This window comes from Pseudophryne corroboree, chromosome 1 (genome assembly GCF_028390025.1).
Source record: "Pseudophryne corroboree isolate aPseCor3 chromosome 1, aPseCor3.hap2, whole genome shotgun sequence".
NCBI lineage: Eukaryota > Metazoa > Chordata > Amphibia > Anura > Myobatrachidae > Pseudophryne > Pseudophryne corroboree.
The window spans coordinates 287,499,645-287,519,551 of record NC_086444.1 but is presented as its reverse complement, the minus strand read 5'-3'; the positions used below and the strand labels follow the sequence as shown (position 1 = coordinate 287,519,551).

At 46.0% G+C, this 19,907-nt stretch overlaps 1 protein-coding gene across 3 annotated transcripts in view; it reads right to left on the bottom strand.

Annotated features, from left to right (window-relative positions):
- Positions 1–19,907, bottom strand: part of TESC (tescalcin) — a 155,771-nt gene that overhangs the window by 41,111 nt on the left and 94,753 nt on the right. For all 3 annotated transcript variants that reach the window (XM_063964340.1, XM_063964339.1, XM_063964338.1), the window contains one exon: positions 3,467–3,547. In XM_063964340.1, the coding sequence (XP_063820410.1) occupies positions 3,467–3,547 (81 nt within the window). The remainder of the gene's footprint in view (positions 1–3,466; positions 3,548–19,907) is intronic.

Genomic DNA, 19,907 nt, shown 5'->3' with positions numbered 1-19,907 from the left:
TCTGAGCGATTCCATTTTGAACTTGAATTTCTTTATATAAGTGTTCAAGGATTTTAAATTCAGAATGGGTCTCACCGAACCGTCTGGTTTCGGTACCACAAACATTGTGGAATAGTAACCCCTTCCCTGTTGAAGGAGGGGGACCCTGATAATCACTTTCTGGAGGTACAGCTTGTGAATTGCCGCCAGTACTACCTCCCTTTCCATGGGGGAAGTTGGCAAAGCTGATTTGAGGTAACGGCGGGGGGGGAGTCGCTTCGAATTCCAGCTTGTATCCCTGAGATACAATTTGTACAGCCCAGAGATCCACCTGTGAGCGAACCCACTGGTTGCTGAAGTTTCGGAGACGTGCCCCCACCGCACCTGGCTCCGCCTGTGGAGCCCCAACGTCATACGGTGGACTTAGTGGAAGCAGGGGAGGACTTTTGTTCCTGGGAACTGGCTGCATGGTGCAGCTTCTTACCTCTACCCCTGCCTCTGGCAAGAAAGGATGCACCCCTGACCCTCTTGCCTTTCTGAGAACGAAAGGACTGCATTTGATAATACGGTGCTTTCTTAGGCTGTGAGGAAACCTGAGGCAAGAAAGTCGACTCTCCAGCTGTCGCTGTGGACACGAGGTCCGATAGACCGTCCCCAAACAATTCCTCACCCTTATAAGGCAAAACCTCCTCGTGTTTTTTAGAATCAGCATCTCCTGTCCATTGCCGAGTCCATGAGACCCTCCTGGCAGAAATGGACATAGCATTAATTCTAGAGCCCAGCAGGCAAGTGTCCCTCTGAGCATCCTGCATATATAAGACGACGTCTTTTATATGGCCCAGGGTTAGCAAAACAGTATCCCTGTCGAGGGAATCTATGTCGTCTGACAGAGTATCTGTCCATGCTGCTACAGCACTACACATCCAGGCTGAAGCAATAGCAGGTCTCAGTAGAGTACCAGAGTGTGTATACACTGACTTCAGGATAGCTTCCTGCTTTCTATCCGCAGGCTCCTTTAGGGCGGCCGTATCCTGAGACGGCAGGGCCACCTTTTTAGATAAGCGTGTCAGCGCCTTGTCCACCCTAGGGGATGTTTCCCAACGTAACCTGTCCGTTGGCGGGAAAGGGTACGCCATCAGTAACCTCTTAGAAATCACTAGTTTCTTATCAGGGGAACTCCACACTTCTTCACATAATTCATTTAATTAATCAGATGGGGGAAAAGTCACTGGCTGCTTTTTCTCCCCAAACATATAAACCCTCTTGGTATTAACAGGGTTAATCTCAGAAATGTGTAATACATCTTTCATTGCAATAATCATGTATCGGATGGCCTTGGTCATTTTAGACTGTAAATGTGCCTCATCATCGTCGACACTGGAGTCGGACTCCGTGTCGACATCTGTGTCAACCATCTGAGATAGAGGGCGTTTATGAGCCCCTGACGGTTTCTGAGTCGCCTGGGCAGGCGCGGGCTGAGACCCCGGCTGTCCCAAGGCTGCAGCGTTATCAAACCTTTTATGTAAGGAGCTTACATTATCGTTTAAGACCTTCCACATATCCATCCAATCAGGTGTCGGCCCCGACGGGGGCGACACCACACTTATCTGCCCTTGCTCCGCCTCCACGTAACCCTCCTCATCAAACATGTCGACACAGCCGTACCGACACACCGCACACACACAGGGAATGCTCAGACTGAGGACAGGACCCCACAAAGTCCTTTGGGGAGACAGAGAGAGAGTATGCCAGCACACACCACAGCGCTATATAACACAGGGATTTTCACTTATAATAAGTGATTACCCAATAGCTGCCTTATATGTTTTATTTGCGCCTAAATTTATGTGCCCCCCCTCTCTTTTTTACCCTTCTTGTACCTGGATACTGCAGGGGAGAGCCTGGGGAGCTGCTTCCAGCGGAGCTGTGAGAGAAAATGGCGCTGGAGTGCGGAGGAAGAAGGCCCCGCCCCCTCAGTGGCGGGCTTCTGTCCCGCTTTCTGTGTAAAAAAATGGCGGGGGTTTTTACATATATACAGTGCCAGACTGTATATATGTATTTTTATTGCCAAAAGGTACTTCAATTGCTGCCCAGGGCGTCCCCCCCCAGCGCCCTGCACCCTACAGTGACCGGAGTGTGTAAGTGTGCTGGGAGCAATGGCGCACAGCTGCGGTGCTGTGCGCTACCTTAAATGAAGACAGGAGTCTTCTGCTGCCGATTTCGTCGTCTTTAAGCTTCTGTTCTTCTGGCTCTGCGAGGGGGACGGCGGCGCGGCTCCGGGAACGGACGATCGAGGACAGGTGCCTGTGTTCGAACCCTCTGGAGCTAATGGTGTCCAGTAGCCTAAGAAGCACAAGCTAGCTGCAAGCAGGTAGGTTTGCTTCTCTCCTCTCAGTCCCACGTAGCAGTGAGTCTGTTGCCAGCAGAAGCTCACTGAAAATAAAAAACCTAATAAATACTTTCTTTACTAGTAAGCTCAGGAGAGCCCATTAGGAGCACCCAGCTCTGGCCGGGCACAGATTCTAACTGAGGTCTGGAGGAGGGGCATAGAGGGAGGAGCCAGTGCACACCAGATGTAGTACCTAATCTTTCTTTTAAGAGTGCCCAGTCTCCTGCGGAGCCCGTCTATTCCCCATGGTCCTTACGGAGTTCCCAGCATCCACTAGGACGTCAGAGAAAAAGAGATGAGGAGTAATTAGTTTATTTGTCAGAGCCTCAGCGAAGGTATGATGTGATTGAGGTGTGTAACTACAGTACATTTACTTGTTGTGTGTTTCATATATGTCAAACATAAAAACATAAGTGTACATATGGCCTAATTCAAACCTGCACGCTGCTACAACAGCAGTCGCAGGCTGAAGCCCAGTGAGGTGTGCTCATGTGCAGCAGCCGCACTGCGTATGTGCACACGGTGAGATGCAGAGGCGGTCGCGTGGCATGACAGTGGCGTTGCAGCTGCGTTTTCAGGGCACGGTCCAGACAACACAGGCGTGTTTGGACCGTTTGCGGGACGGGTCGCGGCATGCATCCAAAAAACATGGCGGGTAGCCGCCTGCTTTCCCAGCTAGGCTGCGTAGGCAGAGAGCTACTCGGCAGGGCTTTCGCATGTCTGCGGGGATGGCCAGGACCCGGACTGCGGGGCGGACTAGCCCTGTACTGGACGTCCCCCTGCATGTCAGAGATTTTTAGATTTAGATGCGCATTCTTTCGCGCATCTACGATCAAGTCTGAATTAGGGCCATAAGTAGAATCTTTTCACGCAGAGATTTCAAAACCCTACAGTGTACACCACTGGTTTGTCAGAAACTTATGTAGGTACAGTACACTTTCTCTGTGGAAACTGATAAAGTTACTGCCCAGAAAGGGAAGGACCCACTGGTTGTGTATTGTGTCAAGCAAGTCTGTGATCTGGAATAGTGTAACATATCCAACCAAAGGTAAGATAAGACAATAAAATATTATTTAAAATGAAATGTCTTTAGCTTACCTTCTATCAAAAAATGCATTTTTTATTTTCTCTCTAATAGGATTCTGTTTCAGATCTTCAATTGCTTCCAAATCTCTTTTACTTGAAGAGAAAAAAAAGTATAGAAGAAAAATGTTTCATGGCATGATAATAATTGCAATGAAGTAAAAAATTACAATATCTTAATCTTAAATCTTATACAATACGCATCTGAGTCTAGGGCAATGGTTCTCAAACTTTGTGAGGCTCATGCAGGAGTGCCACGGTTTGGTGGTCAAGGACCAAATATAGGAGTCTATTTATGAAGCAGTGAAAGGAGTGGATAAGTTGCCCATGGCGACCAATCAGCATTGAACTAACATTTATAATTTGCATACTATAAAATTATACAGAGCAGCTGATTGGTTGCCATGAGCAGCTTCTCCACTGGCTCACTTCTCCACTCTTTTCACTGCTTCATGAATAGACCCCCAAATTTTTTATGGTCAAAGTGATAGGCAAAACAGTGCTAGTGGCTGCCAATCACAAAACATGTGTACAATAAGAAGCACAACTGCACACCACCATATGACTGAACTTAAGGATGACAGGTACAGTAGGCACAATTTACTTAATTCAATATTTTTTTTCAAAAATATATCAATAGTAAACTTTTATATTAAGGGTGCCATGAAACAAATGCTGATACTCTAGGGTGCCGTGATTCAATAAAGTTTTGGAACCACTGGTCTAGGGAATAACATATGTACCAAGTAATAATAAAATCATGTATTTGTGAATACAGACTGGTGTGTGTACGCATTAATATCACCAAAGCGTGTTCTGCCTACGGATAATCCAAACAAAATTAACTGATAGCAGCCAATTCAATCTCCACTTGGGCTAGTTATACGGGTGTGGTTCGTTTTATCGACAGTGTCTAGGTCGACAATGTTTAGGTCGACCACTATAGGTCGACAGTCACTAGGTCGACATGGATGGAAGGTCGACAGGGTTTCTAGGTCGACATGTGCTAGGTCGACAGGTCTAAAGGTCGACATGAGGATTTTTTTTTTTTTTTGTGTCGTTTTCTTCGTAAAGTGACCGGGATCCCAAATGAGTGCACCGCGTCCCCTCGCATGGTGCCTTCGCTTCGCTCGGCACACTTTACCGTTCCAATCGTAGTCCACATGGATCGTTAAGTATGAAAAAATAATAAAAATAAAAAAATGTGAAAAACTCATGTCGACCTTTAGACCTGTCGACCTAGCACATGTCGACCTAGAAACCCTGTCGACCTTCCATCCATGTCGACCTAGTGACTGTCGACCTATAGTGGTTGACCTAAACATTGTCGACCTAGACACTGTCGATCTTCAGACCGGATCCCAGTTATACACCAAGATAATTTAGCACTTTCGGACAATGGGCCTTATTCAGATGCGGTCGCAAAGGGACTAAACCACACAGGTTGGTCAATGTTTTCTTACTGCGCCAGTCTCTGAGCCACACTGAGCACATGCATCGATTGAACTGCAATGGCGCTTGCAATGAGTGGTCAGGTAAACGCATGGCCGTTCAGATGGCATTTTATGGGCATGTATAAATTTAGCAGTTGTGATCTTACTTGCTAATAGAGAGCCCTCTGTGTCCCAGGAGAACTGCTCAGCCTGCGTGTCTTCAGAGGCACTTGGAATCTGTGTGATGACCTTATATATGACGATGGGACCGATGTAACAGCTGTTGTATGCTGTCGGACGGAAACGATGCAACAGCAGTGGGCGTCTCTATGCTCAGTTGGGCTTCTGACCAGATTAGCATATACTCCCCGCGAAAGGACTTATTTTCTTACATATGCTTGACTGTGATGCAAACCAGGCCTTACACATTACACTTTAATGGTAAGCAATTTCCACCTGCTAGGTGCACCTTGTACAAGAAACTGCAAGGCCTCTGATGTAACAACAATACTGAGATGTACTATAGTGACATGTCCGATCATTTTCATACGAAATTAAGGATTATGCAAGCAGTACTTTAGGAGAAAAACTGATACATAATCTGAAGTTGTCATTTTACGGTTTCCATCATGCACATCTCCTATCCTCACCAAAGTACTATTATAAGTAAGGGAAGTTATTTTGTTAAATTGATTTTTATGGTACATGTATAAAATCCCAGTGATATAGGTGACTCTGGCATTCAGCTGGTTCTCTTTGTATTTGCCTCTAAATATTTTTTAAACAATTTCTGTTTAATAAAGATTCAGTACATGACAAGAAAACAACAAATACAACATATCTTTTGAGTTAGTTAGAATTGTCTGCATTGAGAACGGGGATGTCAGGTGTTTCAACATCTTCCAATGTGTACATCACGTTTTGAAAATATCAGAGATACGAACCAAAATATACAACAGTATTGGATAACTAAGAAAAATCTGTTGCCAGAACCGTTTGACATACAGGTATATCCAAAAACAATGAAGTAGATCTGCTACTTCATGGGAGCATTTAAGACAAGCAGAGCTTTCTGTAATTCCCATTTGGTACCCCCTAGCAGAGGAGATATATATGCACGATGGAAAATATTCAAATACATTTCTAAGAATTTGGCCATTGAAAATGTGGTAATCGAAAAGTCCAGCGCTTTTAGAAGGTTTTCTATTGTCACACAAGGGAATTGTTCCCGCCACTGCGAAAGGCCCGTACACAATGTGGAATGTTCCAAAGGTACTCTAAGGAATTTATAATATGCAGATATTGCTCCTTTAGTTAAAGAGGATACTGGTGGTCATTCCGAGTTGTTCGCTCGCTAGCTGCTTTTAGCAGCATTGCACACGATAGGCCGCCGCCCTCTGGGAGTGTATCTTAGCTTAGCAGAATAGCGAACGAAAGGTTAGCAGAACTCCTACTAAATAATATCCTGCAGTTTCTGAGTAGCTCCAGACCTACTTCTAGATTGCGATCAGCTCAGTCCGTTTAGTTCCTGGTTTGACGTCACAAACACGCCCTGCGTTCGGCCAGCCACTCCCCTGTTTCTCCAGCCACTCCTTCGTTTTTGCCTGACACGCCTGCGTTTTTTAGCACACTACCCGGAAAACGCTCAGTTACCACCCTGTCAATCATTCACCGATCAGCAGTGCGACTGAAAAGCGCCGCACGAACAACAGCAAAACTGCTAAGTTTTTAGTTAAATAACTGAGTGCATACGCGCTGCATACCATGCGCATGTAGCAGCAAATCGCAGCATAGCAAAAATCGTCAACGAGCGAACAACTCGGAATGACCGCCACTGTCTGGGAAATGTCCAGGGCGTTGTCCCAATCTCCGGCCCGAAGAAGGCGAGAAATTTTGCTCACATAATGTTGGGCTTGCAAATAAGAAAAATAAGATTTTACTCACCGGTAAATCTATTTCTCGTAGTCCGTAGTGGATGCTGGGACTCCGTAAGGACCATGGGGAATAGCGGCTCCGCAGGAGACTGGGCACAACTAAAGAAAGCTTTAGGACTACCTGGTGTGCACTGGCTCCTCCCACTATGACCCTCCTCCAGACCTCAGTTAGGATACTGTGCCCGGAAGAGCTGACACAATAAGGAAGGATTTTGAATCCCGGGTAAGACTCATACCAGCCACACCAATCACACCGTATAACTCGTGATACTATACCCAGTTAACAGTATGAAATATAACTGAGCCTCTCAACAGATGGCTCAACAATAACCCTTTAGTTAGGCAATAACTATATACAAGTATTGCAGACAATCCGCACTTGGGATGGGCGCCCAGCATCCACTACGGACTACGAGAAATAGATTTACCGGTGAGTAAAATCTTATTTTCTCTGACGTCCTAAGTGGATGCTGGGACTCCGTAAGGACCATGGGGATTATACCAAAGCTCCCAAACGGGCGGGAGAGTGCGGATGACTCTGCAGCACCGAATGAGCAAACTCTAGGTCCTCCTCAGCCAGGGTATCAAACTTGTAGACTCTTGCAAAAGTGTTTGAACCCGACCAAGTAACAGCTCGGCAAAATTGTAAAGCCGAGCACCCTCGGGCAGCCGCCCAAGAAGAGCCCCTTTCCTCGTGGAATGGGCTTTTACAGATTTAGGCTGCGGCAGTCCAGCCGCAGAATGTGCAAGTTGAATCGTGCTACAGATCCAGCGAGCAATAGTCTGCTTAGAAGCAGGAGCACCCAGCTTGTTGGGTGCATATAGGATAAATAGCGAGTCAGTTTTCCAGACTCCAGCCGCCTGGAAACATATATTTTTCAGGGCCCTGACTACGTCCAGTAACTTGGAATCCTTCAAGTCCCAAGTAGCCGCAGGCACCACAATAGGTTGGTTCACATGAAACACTGATACCACCTTAGGAAGGAATTGGGACGAGTCCTCAATTCCGCCCTATCCATATAAAAAAAATCAGATAAGGGCTTTTGCATGATAAAGCCGCCAATTCTGATACACGCCTGGCCGACGCCAAGGCCAACAGCATGACCACTTTCCACGTGAGGTATTTTAGCTCCACGGATTTAAGTGGCTCAACCCAATGCGACTTCAGGAAATCCAACACCACGTTGAGATCCCACGGTGCCACTGGAGGCACAAACGGGGGCTGACTATGCAGCACTCCCTTAACAAAAGTCTGAACTTCAGGCAGTGAAGCCAGTTCTATTTTGGAAGAAAATCGATAGAGCCTAAATCTGGACCTTAATGGAACCCAATTTTAGGCCCATAGTCACCCCTGACTGTAGGAAGTGCAGAAATCGACCTAGCTGAAATTCCTCCGTTGGGGCCTTTCTGGCCTCACAGCACGCAACATATTTCCGCCATATGCGGTGATAATGGTTTGCGCTCACTTCTTTCCTAGCTTTAATTAGCGTAGGGATAACTTCCTCCGGAATGCCCTTTTCCTTCAGGATCCGGCGTTCAACCGCCATGCCGTCAAACGCAGCCGCGGTACGTCTTGGAACAGACAGGCCCCCTGCTGCAGCAGGTCCTGTCTGAGCGGCAGAGGCCATGGGTCCTCTGAGATCATTTCTTGGAGTTCTGGGTACCAAGCTCTTCTTGGCCAATCCGGAACAATGAGTATTGGCCCTCATTCCGAGTTGATCGGTCGCAAGGCGAATTTAGCAGAGTTACACACGCTAAGCCGCCGCCTACTGGGAGTGAATCTTAGCTTCTTAAAATTGCGACCGATGTATTCGCAATAATGCGATTACTAACTACTTAGCAGTTTCAGAGTAGCTCCAGACTTACTCTGCCTGTGCGATCATTTCAGTGCTTGTCGTTCCTGGTTGACGTCACAAACACACCCAGCGTTCGCCCAGGCACTCCCACCGTTTCTCCGGCCACTCCTGCGTTTTTTCCGGAAACGGTAGCGTTTTCAGCCACACGCCCCTGAAACGCCGTGTTTCCGCCCAGTAACACCCATTTCCTGTCAATCACATTACGTTCGCCGGAGCGAAGAAAAAGCCGTGAGTAAAAATACTTTCTTCATAGTAAAGTTACTTGGCGCAGTCGCAGTGCGAACATTGCGCATGCGTACTAAGCGGATTTTCACTGCGATGCGATGAAAAATACCGAGCGAACAACTCGGAATGAGGGCCATAGTTCTTACTCCTCTCCTTCTTATTATTCTCATTACCCTGGGTATGAGAGGCAGAGAAGGGAACACATACACCGACTGGTACACCCACGGTGTTACCAGAGCGTCCGCAGCTATCGCCTGAGGGTCCCTTGACCTGGCGCAATATCTTTTTAGCTTTTTGTTGAGGCGGGACGCCATCATGTCCACCTGTGGCCTTTCCCAACGGTGTACAAACATTTGGAAGACCTCTGGATGAAGTCCCCACTCTCCTGGGTGGAGGTCGTGTCTGCTGAGAAAGTCTGCTTCCCAGTTGTCCACTCCGGGAATGAACACTGCTGACAGTGCTAACACATGATTTTCCGCCCGTCGGAGAATCCTTGTGGCTTCTGCCATCGCCATCCTGCTTCTTGTGCCGCCCTGTCGGTTTACATGAGCGACCGCCGTGATGTTGTCTGACTGGATCAGCACCGGCCGGTGTTGAAGCAGGGGTCTAGCCTGACTTAGGGCATTGTAAATGGCCCTTAGTTCCAGAATATTTATGTGTAGGGAAGTCTCCCGACTTGTCCATAGTCCTTGGAAGTTTCTTCCCTGTGTGACTGCCCCCCAGCCTCGAAGGCTGGCATCCGTGGTCACCAGGACCCAGTCCTGTATGCCGAATCTGCGGACCTCTAGAAGATGAGCACTCTGCAGCCACCACAACAGCGACACCCTGGCCCTTGGAGACAGGGTTATCCGCCGATGCATCTGAAGATGCAACCCGGACCACTTGTCCAACAGATCCCACTGGAAGATCCTTGCATGGAACCTGGCGAATGGAATTTCTTCGTAAGAAGCTACCATCTTTCCCAGGGCTAGCGTGCATTGATGCACCGACACCTGTATTTGTATTAGGAGGTCTCTGTCTAGAGACGACAACTCCTTGGACTTCTCCTCCGGGAGAAACCCTTTTTTCTTGTTCTGTGTCCAGAACCATACCCAGGAACAGTAGACGCGTCGTAGGAACCAGCTGCGACTTTGGAATATTCAGAATCCAGCCGTGCTGTTGTAGCACTTCCCGAGATAGTGCTACTCCGACGAACAACTGCTCCCTGGACCTCGCCTTTATAAGGAGATCGTCCAAGTACGGGATAAATATTTCGGCCATTACCTTGGTAAATACCCTCGGTGCCGGGGACAGACCAACGGCAACGTCTGGAATTGGTAATGACAAACCTGTACCACAATTTTGAGGTACTCCTGGTGAGGAGGGTAAATAGGGACATGCAGGTAAGCATCCTTGATGTCCAGTGATACCATGAAATTCTCCAGGCTTGCAATAATCGCCCTGAGCGATTCCATTTTGAACTTGAACCTTCGTATATAAGTGTTCAAGGAGTTCAATTTTAGAATGGGTCTCACCGAACCGTCTGGTTTCGGTACCACAAACATTTTGGAATAGTAACCCCGGCCTTGTTGAAGGAGGGGTACCTTGATTTCACCTGCTGGAAGTACAGCTTGTGAATTGCCGCCAGTACTACCTCCCTTTCTCCGAGGGCAGCAGGCAAGGCTGATGTGAGGTAACGGCGAGGGGGAGTCGCCTCGAACTCCAGCTTGTATCCCTGTGATACTACTTGCAGAACCTAGGGATCCACCTGTGGGCAAGCCCACTGGTCCCTGAAGTTCCCGAGACGCGCCCCCACCGCACCTGTCTCCACCTGTGGAGCCCCAGCGTCATGCGGTGGACTCAGAGGAAGCGGGGGAAGATTTTTGATCCTGGGAACTGGCTGTCTGGTGCAACTTTTTCCTTCTTCCCTTGTCTCTGTGCAGAAAGGAAGCGCCTTTGACCCGCTTGCTTTTCTGTAGCCGTAAGGTCTGTACCTGAAAATACGGTGCTTTCTTAGGCTGTGAGGAAACCTGAGGTAAAAAATTTTCTTCCCAGCTGTTGCTGTGGATACGAGGTCCCAGAGACCATCCCCAAACAATTCCTCACCCTTATAAGGCAGAATCTCCATGTGCCTTTTAAAGTCAGCATCACCTGTCCACTGCCGGGTCTCTAATACCCTCCTGGCAGAATGGACATTGCCTTAATTCTGGATGCCAGCCGGCAAATATCCCTCTGTGCATCCCTCATATATAAGACGACGTCTTTAATATGCTCTATGTTAGCAAAATATTATCTCTGTCTAGGGTATTAATATTGACAGGGTATCAGACCACGCTGCAGCAGCACTATTCATGCTGAGGCAATTGCAGGTCTCAGTATAGTACCTGAGTGTGTATATACAGACTTCAGGATAGCCTCCTGCTTTTTATCAGCAGGCTCCTTCAAAGTGGCCGTATCCTAAGACGGCAGTGCCACCTTTTTTGACAAACGTGTGAGCGCCTTATCCACCCTAGGGGATATCTCCCAACGTGACCTATCTCTGGCGGGAAAGGGTACGCCATCAGTAACTTTTTTTAGAAATTACCAGTTTCTTATCGGGGGAACCCACGCTTCTTTACACACTTCATTCACTTATCTGATGGGGGAACAAAACACTGGCTGCTTTTTCTCCCCAAACATAAAACCCCTTTTATGTGGTACTTGGGTTCATGTCAGAAATGTGTAACACATTTTTCATTGCCGAGATCATGCAACGGATGTTCCTAGTGGATTGTGTATATGTCTCAATCTCGTCGACACTGGAGTCAAACTCCGTGTCGACATCTGTGTCTGCCATCTGAGGTAACGGGCGTTTTTTGAGCCCCTGATGGCCTTTGAGACGCCTGGGCAGGCGCAGGCTGAGAAGCCGGCTGTCCGACAGCTGTTACGTCATCCAGCCTTTTATGTAAGGAGTTGACATTGTCGGTTAATACCTTCCACCTATCCATCCACTCTGATGTCGGCCCCACAGGGGGCGACATCCCATTTATCGGCCTCTGCTCCGCCTCCACGTAACCTTCCTCATCCAACATGTCGACACAGCCGTACCGACACACCGCACACACACAGGGAATGCTTTGACTGAGGACAGGACCCCACAAAGTCCTTTGGGGAGACAGAGAGAGAGTATGCCAGCACACACCAGAGCGCTATATAATGCAGGGATTAACACTATAACTGAGTGATTTTTCCCCCAATAGCTGCTTGTATACACATATTGCGCCTAAATTTAGTGCCCCCCCTCTCTTTTTAACCCTTTGAGCCTGAAAACTACAGGGGAGAGCCTGGGGAGCTGTCTTCCAGCTGCACTGTGAAGAAAAAATGGCGCCAGTGTGCTGAGGGAGTTAGCCCCGCCCCTTTTTTCAGGAATTCTGGCAGGGGTAATTTATCACATATATAGCCCTGGGACTATATATTGTGATGATTTGCCAGCCAAGGTGTTTATATTGCTGCTCAGGGCGCCCCCCCCCCAGCGCCCTGCACCCATCAGTGACCGGAGTGTGAGGTGTGCATGAGGAGCAATGGCGCACAGCTGCAGTGCTGTGCGCTACCTTGTTGAAGACCGAGGTCTTCTGCCGCCGATTTTCCGGACCACTTCTTGCTTCTGGCTCTGTAAGGGGGACGGCGGCGCGGCTCCGGGACCGAACGATCGAGGTCGGGTCCTGTGTTCGATCCCTCTGGAGCTAATGGTGTCCAGTAGCCTAAGAAGCCCAAACTATCTCCAGTCAGGTAGGTTCGCTTCTTCTTCCCTTAGTCCCTCGCTGCAGTGAGTCTGTTGCCAGCAGATCTCACTGTAAAATAAAAAAACTAAAATATACTTTCTTTCTAGGAGCTCAGGAGAGCCCCTAGTGTGCATCCAGCTCAGCCGGGCACAAGATTCTAACTGAGGTCTGGAGGAGGGTCATAGTGGGAGGAGCCAGTGCACACCAGGTAGTCCTAAAGCTTTCTTTAGTTGTGCCCAGTCTCCTGCGGAGCCGCTATTCCCCAGGGTCCTTACGGAGTCCCAGCATCCACTTAGGACGTCAGAGAAAAATAGAGCCACCTATGACCGGGAATTTAGCCACAGCCGCAGAATAAGAACGGGGTTTATGAGTATGAGAGTCTATCAATTGTCCTACCGCACACAATCCCCCAGTTGCCCAATTCAAGAAGACTTGGAACGCTTCTCTATCTTGAATTTGTGGATTATGGGGGTAATTCAGAGTTGATCGCAGCAGCAAATTTGTTAGCAGTTGGGCAAAACCATGTGCACTGCAGGTGTGGCAGATATAACATTTGCAGAGAGAGTTAAATTTGGGTGGGTTATGTTTCGGTGCAGGGTAAATACTGGCTGCTTTATTTTTACACTGCAATTTAGATTTCAGTTTGAACACACCCCACCCAAATCTAACTCTCTCTGCACATGTTATATCTGCCCCCCACCCCCTGCAGTGCACATGGTTTTGCCCAACTGCTAACAAATTTGCTGCTGTGATCAACTCTGAATTAGGCCCTATGTACGAAAGGTAAATGGACAGAAGCATGTGGATTTACTTTATGTTTATGCCGTATAAGTAACCAACATTTTCTGGTGGTCATAAGTAGGGAGGTATCTAGAACCTCCCGTGGGATCTCATTATCAGTCATGTCCAGGAAGGCTATTAAAGAAATTCAGGGCATGAAATTTTGTTCCAATACCATGTTGATATAGGTTTGGTGAGCTATCATCCAGTCCTTCAGGTAATGAAGGTGTGCAGCGTAATTGTAAGTTAATATATCTGGAAAGTTAATTCCTCCGTTCCATTTTGGTTGGTATAATTTGATCATACCGATTTTTGCCCTTTTATTATTCCATATAAAGTTTCGGAATAACCGAGTGATAGATAAAACATCTGTTGGGGACAATAGAATAGGGAGCACTTGTAATGGGTATAAAAGGTTCGGAAAGTAAATCATCCCCAAAACGTTTGCTCTTCCTAAATATGAAAGCTGGAGATGGCTCAAATCCCTGAAGTCCCCGATGCGTTTAGACATTATATTACCTGTTACATTTATGTAGACAAGTAATGTTTTGGGGGAGGGTGATCCCTAAATACATCTGACCTTTGGCCCATTTGAAGAAATGCAGCCACTTTTGAGATTAAGAGCTTGAGATTTATCAAATTTGATAAAGAAACCAGAAACTGGTCCAAAAGTGTTTCATAAATCTAAGCGAGGTCGTAGAGATGACTTTGGGTTAGAAAGGAAACTCAGGACATCATCCGCAAAAGCAGTAATTTTAATTTCAACACTGCCTACACAGATGCCCAGCAGGGTCGGCCAAGAATTTATCATTCAAAGTAAAGGGTCTAGAGCAGGGGTGGGCAATTATTTCAGCTGGGGGGCCACTTAACACTTTTCAATGAATATTCAAGGGCCGCACACAAAATGTCTTGTATATACAATGCCTATCACAAAAAATGTGCAGAGTGACGCGGCTGTCATGGGGGATGCTGGGAGCACAGCACAGTGTGGAAAGAAGCCCATAGGCTTGTATAGGGTAATGCCAGCTACTCTCCGCACTGAAGCCCCGGGATGCGGGGCTTAGTGCATATGGAAATGCGGGAATTTTTTTTTATTTCTTCCAGCATTTTTCTCTTAGTGCATCCCACCAATTACCATAATATAATAAGTGGGCAGCGCAGCAAGATGCAACTGCAGCCAACTATAAGCCCCTTAATATTTATATACTGGTATATAAACAAACACCCCCCTCCCCTATATGCATTACATCTGTAAATATTTACAGGCAAAATAAATAATGTCTAAAAGCCACAATAAACCAGTAATTCCAGTAATTAACCCCTCCCCCCCCCAAAAAAAAACAGTTCTGAAAACAAAGAAATAGTATCCAGTATAATGATGTAATCAATATCAGCATCTCCATTCTCCCTGGGAAAAGTTACCAGCTCCCCCTCTCTCTCTGGGCAAAATGACTTAGCTTCTCCCTCCCCCCTCTGGGCAAAGTTATCAGCTCCCCGGTTACCAGATTCTTCCCATCCTCCCTTCCTCCACACGCAGAGTTACCAGCTCCCCACCCCGGGCACCCCTGCCCCCCCTTGCCAGGCAGTTCCCGTTGCCACCCGCCAGCCAAGCATTTACCTTAAGTGCTGTTTCACCGCTGTGAGTGCAACTACAACACTTCACATATTCAAGCCTCCCGCCGCCCGCATCAAAGCTCTGCTTTTGGCTCCGCCCCCAATAGCGCCCAGCACCTGACGTGGCAAGGTAAGCCGAGCCGACAATGCTCGTGATGTGTCCAGGATTTCCTCATCGGCACCCGCACCGTGCACCTGGCCACCTGCTGTAGCGCAATGACAAGCAGCCCAGCCGGTCGGGCTGCTTGTCATTGTGCACTGGTGGGAGAAAGGGACGGGCCGTATTTTACCCAACCCTAGTTTAGAGTAAGATTGAATAAAAGGGGAGATAAGGGACATCCCTGATGGGTTCCTCTATTTGCCTCTAATTAATGATTATAAAATATAATATACATTGAGCCATGAAATAAATGTAATGATTATATTCTACTTCATAGGTTCTCAAACTCGGTCCTCAGGACCCCACACAGTGCATGTTTTGCAGGTAACCCAGCAGGTGCACAGGTGTATTGATTACTCACTGACACATTTTAAAAGGTATACAGGTGGAGCTAATTATTTCACTTGTGATTCTGCGAGGAGATCTGCAAAACATGCACTGTGTGGGGTCCTGAGGACCGAGTTTGAGAACCTGTGTTCTACTTGTCTACTCCTTAGCTTTAAAAGAAATGCATTTCAACCATAACAGACCAATACTGTGAGGAAAGAAAACTTTCAAGAATGTTAGCCATAAAGTTGCATAAATAAATATGCAGTTCTCTCCAACTCTAGCATCCTTACAAGTCTCTGAGACCCAAAGCACCAGGTCTACAGTGTACAGTGCACAAGGGCAGTCTTTTATAGAGGACAATGGAATCAGCAAATTGTTGGCAATCTATTACAAAATGTTATGCTGCTAGAGCCTGAATTCTTTCATCTTTGTCCTCTTGTTGGCTCTGTATTAAAACGTCTTTTCCCACATCATCTTTGGCAGGAGAATGCACTTTCCTTATTATAGTGCTCCTCCTCCTGATTTGCATGAAGTGTCATTGGCATTAGGGAACCACAGTGATAGAGACACAGAAGACTGATAAAGAAATATTAATATGAAGAAACGTTCTGTGTGACACATGGCTTGTTTTCCATGTGCTACTGAATTAGAAATGTATAATTCATGGCGGACGTTTAATTGAATGGAAATAGATGATTCTACCTTATGGGATTACAAAGACTGTGAAATCAGTAGTAGCTGGATCTCCAAATGCTCTGTTAATTAGAGCAGCTCGGGAAATGAGAACATGATTGAAATAATTAACAACTTAATGAAGATCAGTCAGTGCAATCATTCTTCATAAAATACAATTTGTTATGATAGTTCACAAAAGTGCCCAAGACAAGCCAGCCAGGCAGCGTGTATAATAATTGCAGGAATTTCCATTTCTCTGTGTTCTGCCATCTAAATTATAATGATCATTTCACTCCTTTTCCATGGAACATATTTAAAACTTTTACCTTTTTTTTTTGTAATAGACAAGTCCCAGTCCTGACCACTAGAGGTGCTGCTCCATAAATCCCCTGAGTTCTACTAAGCTTCTATGATTGTATTCTGTTACATAATTACATATTACAGCATTTTAGTTCCTGATAATATACATAAATACACACAAGTATACACCAACACTATACACACACACTTACACACACAATATCCTTCCGACAAAATTAGAAATTAAAATGTATTTTAATTACAACTGAAGTAAATTGTGTATACATTGTTTTTAGCTCAATTATATATATATTAATTTTTGTTAATGAGAGAAAGTGAAATGCCAACCATTGTATCTTCAGAGGTGATTCCAAACTTTGACCAGTTGCTACTTATGATTATGGAATGAGTACCGGTCCAAATTTAACCCTTTGAGCAAAATTTCTGAGCAACTGGTTCGGTCGCATGTTGATACTGATGGATATTGCTACAGATCAATGGCAGGTTGATTGTCAAAACCACAAGCACCCAGTGTTTTAAAGCTGCAGATACAGTAAGTCTGATCAGAATTGCATGGGGATCCATACAATTCTGATAAGTGTTCCTGGATGGTAACTTTTGTCAGTGGGTGTCTCTGGAGCGTGTTAGTCTCAGGTACTATGTCTAAAAACACAAACTCCACTGGCATTGATGGCCATGTACTGTTAGACAGGGTTGCTCTAATGTTTGATGATGCAGCCAATGTCCACTCAAGGGTGCTACAAATCAGGGTGTCTCAGTAGACAGCCTATTAGCAGCTGCATTAGTACACATTGGCAGTAGGGGCTGCAATTGCAGTAGCATTAATCGTACCAACTCAGGAGCTTGTAGATGTGTCCGAAAGGAAGTACTGTACGATCAGGATACATTTGGTCCTCATTCAGGGTCACCAGGTAGCAGAAGCATGTCTACAGACACAGACCAGACAGTGGTTGCTTGCTGTCATACTGTAGGAGAACAATTTCTTACCAATGATTGTGTGTATTTATACTATATATATTACTGTAACTTTGCTACATACTGAAACCACAGTGAGAATATGGTGTATTATTTATTATTACTATTATTAAATATCCTCTCATGCTGTTGCCCATTAATCTGCCAGGGCTCCTAGAGGGATCCTGTTGGTGTCTGAGTCTGGTACCAGGAAGTATCTGGGGATACCAGGATGAAAGACAAATATGCGTACACCCCATCTGAGGTCTTAAGTTAACGTAACCATCCAAGCAAAGCTCAATTTCCTGTTCCGTGCAGTACTGCTCCCTAAAAGGTATGGCATGTTTAAGTTGATCCCCTCTTCTTTCAACTTTTGAGCTAAGTTATAAGAATCTTACATTTCCTCTGTATTATTTATTTTTAGCCTTTGTTGTAGTTTTAAAAAAATGGCAAATGTAAAGACACAACTGTGACTTTTATAATAGCCTGTCAGTTTCATTCTGTTATCCTTGCAGTCTCTGCCATTATCTCACTTCTGCACTTTTGCGGACTGCCTTCCACTATGCTTTTTTCTCCAGGTTTAGCACGGTAGAAAGAGGGGTTATCACTGCTTATATTCCAACTGGCTTCCCTTGAGGTTCTGCTTTTTATCACTGGGCACAGCCCCCTCATAGGAGGTATGCAATTAGCTCTGTTTTAATCGCCTAGGTGAAAAAACAGAGCTTTTCACTATTTTAAGGGCAAATGAGTATTCACCCTATGCAATGTCAGGGCCATTTTTTCACCTAGGCGAAAAATGCGGCAGGGGCGGAAAACGCGTGGATCAGAGGATCCATGTGTTTTCCGTCGAAGCGCGGGCCATTTTCCACTATTTTAAGGCATTTTTCACCAATGCCTTTTCACTTAAAAAAAAGGTGAAAAGGCATTCACGAAAATGCCTTCAAAACAGACGGAAATGGTGGCTATTGAATACTTAGGAGGGTGAATTCATTAGCTCCAAAACGATCAGACCTAATTGCATACCCCCCATAGACTACAGGGTCTGATCTATTTATGGAACAGTGGAAAACTTAGTGGGTAAATAGACCTTCTAGTCAGGCTTTCTAAATGTAAGTTTTGTTATCAATTAGCACTACTGTTTAATTAATGAGTAGTAAGTGTGTAATGAGCCAAAGACGCCAGAGGGTCATCTGGTGGCACATTCAGAGGGAGAGCCTTTTATACTACACAACAAAGGGTGCTGACATTGCAGTACAGAATAGCTTTGGTGCGTTTCTGGTGATATTATAAGGATCCGTCCACTACTTTTTTTCAGAGCTGACATTCTGGGATTTGATTCTTACAGTTATAGTAGTACAGAGCATAAAAGTAGTATTCACAGCGCTTCACTTTTTCCACATTTTGTTATGTTACAGCCTTACTCCAAACTGGAATAAATTAATTTTTTCCCTCAAAATCCTACACACAATAATAACCCATAATGACAATGTGAATTTGCAAGTTTATTAAAAATAAAAACTAAGAAATAACATGTACGTAAGTAATCACAGCCTTTGCTCAATACTTTGTTGATGTGCCTTTGGCAGCAATTACATCCTCAAGTCTTTTTGAATATGATGCCACAAGCTAGGCACACTTATCTTTGGGCAGTTTCACCCATTCCTCTTTGTAGCACCTCTCAAGCTTCGTCAGGTTGAATGGGAAGCGTTGGTGCACAGCCATTTTCAGATCTCTGCAGAGATGTTCAATCAGATTCAAGTCTAGGCTCTGGCTGGGCCACTCAAGGACATTCACAGAGTTTTCCTGAAGCCACGCCTTTGATATCTTGGCTCTGTGCTTAGGGTCGTTCTCCTGCTGAAAGATGAACCTTCGCCCCAGTCTGAGGTCAAGAGTGCTCTGGAGCAGGTTTTCAGCCAGGATTCATCTTTCCCTCTATCCTGACTAGTATTCCAGTTCCTGCTGCTGAAAAACATCCCCACAACATGATGCTCCCACCACCATGCTTCACTGTAGGGATGGTATTGGCCTGGTGATGAGCGGTGCCTGGTTTCCTACAAACATGACGCCTGCCATTCACGCCAAAGAGTTCAATCTTTGTCTCATCAAACTAGAGAATTTTGTTTCTCATGGTCTGAGAGTCCTTCAGGTGCATTTTGGCAAACTCCAGGCGGGTGGCCATGTGCTTTTTACTAAAGAGAGGCTTCCGTCTGGCCACTCTACCATACAGGCCTGATTGGTGGATTGCTGCAGAGATGTTTGTCCTTCTGGAAGTTTCTACTCTCTCCACAGAGGAATGCTGTAGCTCTGACAGAGTGACAATCGGGTTCTTGGTCACATCCATGACTAGGGCCCCCGATCACTCAGTTTAGACGGCCGGCCAGCTCTAGGAAGAGTCCTGATGGTTGCGAACTTCTTCCATTTACGGATGATGGAG